A 6,000-nucleotide genomic window follows, 5' to 3' on the forward strand; every position below is an offset into this window, starting at 1 on the left:
TTTGAATATTTATGAGGTCCTCTATGGGATGACCTGGTTTTATGAAGCTAGCGCCCCTGAAGTACTTACACATTAATACACACCTACCCCAAATACTTATTAATTTACCCTCCTTTACCAGCTTCCAGAGATGAAAATAATCAGGAGCCATGAGTGCCCCAGGGTAATTGTCTTGGCTTAATAATGACTGGGAATCACAAAAACACACTCCTAACCGTGATGGTCTGCAGGGGACTGCCAACTGTCATAGACCATATTCATCATAGCCCGTCTCTTTATTAGATATTTATATCTGCTTGTTATTCCTGTGTGTGTTATGGCGTGACCGTTTATTTCTTCATGACTCTTGTTTGTCCCTGTCCGTGTGTGTGTGTGTGTGTGTGTGTGTTTTAGGCGGACTGTCCGAAGGCAGAGTGTTTTGAGTCCCTCTCAGCGATGGAGCTGGCTGAGCAGATCACTCTGCTGGATCACATCGTCTTCAGGAGCATTCCTTATGAGTCAGTCCTCTCATAACACTCTCACACTGTGATCTGCATCAGGCCAAACAAAACTAAATCACCGTAATGGATACTGCTTATCATGAGACCAGTTAATCACCTCAGTGTCCCTCGGCAGCGCTGTAGGAAACTATGATTTTAGAAGGACGACGAGGAGCAAGTTTTTATTTGAAAAGACTTTTACTTAATATTGAATTTACATTGATCTAAAAGCTAATGTCAGCTAAGTGAAACATCTGTAACATCTGCCTTTATTATATTACCCAGATCAAAAAGTAGTATACTAATAAAAATATAATGTATTATATAATTTAAGTATAGGAAAGACATTGCAAGTGCACTTTTACTTTTTGTGCTTAATTTAAAGTATGTTTGACATATACTTTTAAAAAGTGTACTTCTAAATAGATGTCATTAAGTTCTAATTAAATTACAGATACGTTTATGAAAGTGTGCTTAAGAAATGTTAACTTATTTCCAAGCATGCTTAATTAAAGTGTACTTAAAGCAGAGTGATCAGGTTCAAAAGCCTCACTGTGTATCTGCTGTGCTTGCACTGTGTTGCCCTCTCCAAAGTCTTCTGTATGTGAAATTAAATACCAATAAGAAAACACAGAAAAGCTGTTATGTAGCGTCTCAAGCCTTTCTATTCTGACTGGATGGGAATAACATCCAAAAATAATGTTGCACACCTGCAGTAGTTCAGGTCTTCATTTCTCGACAGCCTTAACGAGACACCTCTTCTTTACTCATGGTGTTTGCTGTATTCTGTCCTCCCTCTCCCAGAGAGTTCCTGGGCCAGGGCTGGATGAAGGTTGATAAGACAGAAAGGACGCCGTACATCATGAAAACTAGTCAGCACTTCAATGATGTAAGTCAGCCCTTCCAGTGTCTCTAAGCACCTTCTTTTTCCTGATCCTTCTGTAAATAGCCAGTAAATGTCCGTTTATGTTCTCTTTCCCTTTTGAAGATGAGTAACCTAGTGGCATCACAGATCATGACCCATACCGATGTGGGCTCGAGGGCAAGCTCCATAGAGAAGTGGGTTGCTGTGGCCGACATCTGCCGCTGTCTCAACAACTACAACGGAGTGCTGGAGATCACGTCTGCGCTCAATCGCAGTGCCATCTACCGTCTGAAGAAGACCTGGGCTAAAGTCAGCAAACAGGTGGAATAATTCATCATTAATAATGATAATCAATCCTCTCTCTGTATAAAACCTGAGTATGGTACTTAAAAACAAGCGTATGCAACATTTTCCTTAACCATAGAGGGTTTGAAGAAAGTTCTTCTCTGTAATGTCTACAAATGTGTTTCCTCCTGGTAGAATTGACGTCCTTAGAGCGCTCAGAGAAAGATAATGCAGAGAGGCATTTACCCGTAATGTTCAGTATCTGCTCTTAGCTTAATTCTAATGAACACTAAATCGATCGAAGCCATAATCATCCAATCACCAGACAGTCTGTCTCAACCATGCCGCCGATTCACGAGCGAAGCAAATTCGATTTTTTCATTTTATTACAATCAGCTTTTATCAAGAGTAAGTGGAGCTTGGGTTAGTACAGCTGTCTTTTTTGTCCCATGCCGTTCATAATAGTCCTATTAAATATTTTTAAATGTGTTTGTGCTCTTGTCCAGACTAAAGCCCTGATGGACAAACTGCAGAAGACCGTGTCCTCTGAGGGAAGGTTCAAAAATCTGAGGGAGACCCTGAAAAAGTGAGACTTTGCAGATGTTTTCAAATGTTTTCATAAGAAAATAAAAACATGCTTTTTTGACTTTGGTACGCACATTGTCCCTTCAAACTTTCTTTTTCCAGCTGCAACCCTCCATGTGTGCCATACCTGGGAATGTATCTAACAGACCTGGCCTTTATTGAGGAGGGAACGCCCAATTTTACAGAGGAAGGACTTGTTAACTTCTCCAAAATGAGGATGGTAAGCACAGATATGGATAAAACAAATGGGATGCAGATCACCTGTGCATATACACTGTGTCTTAATTATCAACTTAAATTCCACATTTTCTGTAGATATCACACATCATCAGAGAGATCCGGCAGTTCCAGCAGACGCCGTACAGAATAGAGCATCAAGCCAAGGTACTTTTCTCTCCAACAGGTTGCATTTAAAATAGGATTTTTTTAAAATATAAACTTTATTCATATAGCATTTTCAAAAGCACAAAGTGCCTTACAAAACATAAACAGAAGTGCAAAAACATGAAAACTAAAGAAATTATGATATAAAATAATCAAAGATTAACTTGGAAGCTAGTTCATAGAAGTGAGTTTATTATACGTAGTATCTTGACTTCAGGGATCCTTGATGGAAGTGCTGGCCTCGGCTGTTGGTGGATTATTGAAAACCCTTTTGATATATGTTAGAGTTTTGTATGTGTCTGAGAGCTACAATCACGGCCCAGCAGAAGCCATCTTAAATCAACCAATCCTCTGGTTCTGCTGCAAGACATCTTTCAAACATCCACTGAGCATCAATTTAACCCTCTGCACCAATAAGAGAACCGTGAAGGGTCGTTAAGATAAAGACGACTATGTGATCTCAAATCAATTTGGCTCATTTGCACAGTCATTTTATAGAGCAACAAAACAAACCCTGCAGCTGTAAACGTGCCAGGTTGGTGGTCTGAACCTTCTCTCCCTTCCTTTATGTTTTCTGTCCAGGTGACCCAGTACCTTCTGGATAAGACTCTGATCATGGATGAAGACACGCTCTATGATCTCTCACTGAAGATTGAGCCCAGGCTTCCTGCCTGAGTTACAGCTGCCTGCGGCCAGTGGGAGCCTGCCGAACCTGAACCCCCCTGAAGGGCAACACGCCCACATAATCTCATCAATCAAGAGAAAATCGCGACGTTTTGAGAGCGACATGGAAAGATGGAAATAAGAGCGATAAAGACTGAAGTGAGAGAGGAAGAAGATTGAGAGTTTTATGAAAGCCTAAGGGAGCATGAGACGAAATTTCTAAGGATTGTTTGTCTTCACGGAGGACGAGAGGAAAAGGCTTTGGCTGCGCTGCGTTGAGGGTTTTGAGGAAACGACTTGTGTCTGTGTGTGCTCATCATTCCTCAGTCGAGAGTGTGGTGCACTTGACATCACGCTTCCTCAGACCAGCCTGAGAGTGCAGGGAAGGCTTGGAGCATGGAGAGGAGGGGTGAAATACAGTGGACGTAACAGAGATGTAGCACACACAGATAGTGTGACAGAGAGATGTCTGAGCTCGTGTCTCCGTGCTGTTGTCTGTGTTCTGTTGCCTGTGCATATCTGTGCCATGTCCTGGAGCAAGAGCCCCAAAAATGCTTTCTGTCATGATGGTCACTGCATAAAAACTTGCATGATTTCAGCTTGGGATGTAACTGTCTAAATGGCCTTCAACCTGCCCCCTGACCCTTGGCTTAGCATGCGTCACTCTTTTCCAGGGTGACTCTCTAAGCCACTATGCATCATGAGTGGGCTGGGAAGGGCAACGCGCCTTTAAGCCTTCAAATATAATGTAGAAAGGAACTAAAATGAAGCAAATAAAGAGGATTTAAAACGGAAAATTTGATATATTTTGACAAAGTGGCTTATTTTTTTCCACGGATAAAACGCTGAATTCTGAATTTGTCTTTAGTCTATCTTTGCCTAAAAGACTTCCCATGGGAATTTAGAGCTCTCCTTTTTTTAAAAAAAAAAACGTCCACATGAATGACACAAAATGAAACACTCGATCAGTGCCTTCCACTTGTGTAGGTCCATTTCCCCACGATTGCCAATTCACACACATGAAGTCCTGCTAAATCTTATGGTTTCCTGTAAAAAATCGGACACTCATTCTTTTTTCAGAAAATAGGTCATGTAGCATGTTAGTGTAAACACAGTAACGGCCATTGCAGCGTCGAACCGTCAGCAAATATCTCCCTCTAGTGTTTAAACATTGTTATAACCTCTACTGACCCAAAGCTTTTGCGGCGTTTGTGTGCAGTTTTGATTTTTGGGCTTTTACAAAGTGTCAGATAATGACGTGTGTAGTCAGGTCCCAGTGTGTAACTCTTGGATGTAGGCTGGGACAGTTTTTGCACTCTCTGAGATGTAGCTTTGCTTGAGTGACAGTATGATCGTTATTTACCATGCTATTTATTTCATCAGATACTGTATCCTATTTTTGTATATAGTGACTCCACACATATCATATGATTGATGAAGAAATATTTTGAATTGTCATGCTGTGAATATAGATTTTATTCTATGTTTTTTTTTTCTTTTTTTGTCTTGTTTGCTTTCATGTGGAATTCTAGTTTTGCATCCCAGGCTCTTGTATTGCAAGAAATCTGTTTAACTTTATTCTAAAAAAAAAAAGAAAAAAAAGAAAAAAGAAAAAGAAAAGTCTTCTGAAGGTTAAAAAAATGTAGCATTTGATTAATTGAAATTTGTTTTCTGTATTGCTGATATGATGAACATAGTTGTCCTGCATGCACACAACAGCTGCATGTTGTGCATGTCTGACCAGATGCTCTCTGTACGTTCGCCCTCTGCTTCTCTATATTAATATTGTCTCTGTAGCTGTCGGGAGGCTCTGCTAAAAGGCATAGAAACAATACTTTTTCCATCAAATCTGGCACGTTTGTCTCTTAGTGTAGCTCACAAAGCCAAGCATAATCTTTAGGCTATGTCATCTGCAAAACAGCCTGTTGTTATGCAGTAGCAGTGTTGGAAGTTATGCAGGCCTCAGTGAAAACAGAGAACTTTCCTCATGAAACAATAACCTTGTTCCAGATTGATTAGAGGAAATGTTTTCAGGCTTTGCTTTTGGAAAAACTCGTCCTTTGCACTGCGTCTGTAATTCCGAGTGTCTGTTTCACACACAGGTTTGAGGATACTGGATGCTGTGTTTGTATTGTAATATTATGTTTGTGTATTTGTTTGCATTTTTCACTTGTAGGTGCAGGGGAAATAAATTCAACATGCCTTATGTGTTTGTGCATTTCTTTGGACAGTACAATCATTTCAGTGATATTACATTGCTTCTGCTTGTGCATCCTCATGCCACAGCTGCACTTAATGTTAACTCCAATGTCAATTTTTCAACATACTGTAGGGCTTCAAACACCTCTGGTGCATCAGTAAATTCCATCTACAATATGGGACCAAACTGCAAAACTTTGGGGGACAAAGGAAGAATTAACTTTGCATGTTTTGGTTCTTAACTCAGAAGAAAGCAGCAACATCAGGCTACAATAAAAACCTGTAGTAAAACAGTATACATATGTTTACAAGGAAAGAAGTACTCCTGTATCAGAGCAGTTTAATTATTCAGAGGTTTTATCTATATCAGCTGAGGTCCACGGCTAGACTGAAGGTCGTTTTCACCAAATTTAAGAATTAACATTATTCTCTTTGTCGCTGTCCAGTTCCGAGCCCTCAGTTTCAATCAGATGTGGCACAGGATGAGCAGATACAGTGGTATCCCTGGGTGCTCTCACAGTCAAATTTAAAACAACACTA

General features: G+C 40.3%; 1 protein-coding gene across 3 annotated transcripts in view; it reads left to right on the top strand.

The window, feature by feature from the left end:
* The window catches only part of rasgrf2b (Ras protein-specific guanine nucleotide-releasing factor 2b), a 38,547-nt gene extending 35,149 nt beyond the window's left edge, over positions 1–3,398 (top strand). For all 3 annotated transcript variants that reach the window (XM_041937265.1, XM_041937266.1, XM_041937267.1), the window contains 7 exons: positions 394–497; positions 1,284–1,368; positions 1,468–1,665; positions 2,136–2,215; positions 2,317–2,434; positions 2,530–2,598; positions 3,181–3,398. In XM_041937265.1, the coding sequence (XP_041793199.1) occupies positions 394–497; positions 1,284–1,368; positions 1,468–1,665; positions 2,136–2,215; positions 2,317–2,434; positions 2,530–2,598; positions 3,181–3,273 (747 nt within the window). In that variant the 3' untranslated portion in view covers positions 3,274–3,398. The remainder of the gene's footprint in view (positions 1–393; positions 498–1,283; positions 1,369–1,467; positions 1,666–2,135; positions 2,216–2,316; positions 2,435–2,529; positions 2,599–3,180) is intronic.
* The last annotated feature ends 2,602 nt before the right edge of the window (positions 3,399–6,000 follow it).

This window comes from Chelmon rostratus, chromosome 5, assembly GCF_017976325.1.
Source record: "Chelmon rostratus isolate fCheRos1 chromosome 5, fCheRos1.pri, whole genome shotgun sequence".
NCBI lineage: Eukaryota > Metazoa > Chordata > Actinopteri > Chaetodontiformes > Chaetodontidae > Chelmon > Chelmon rostratus.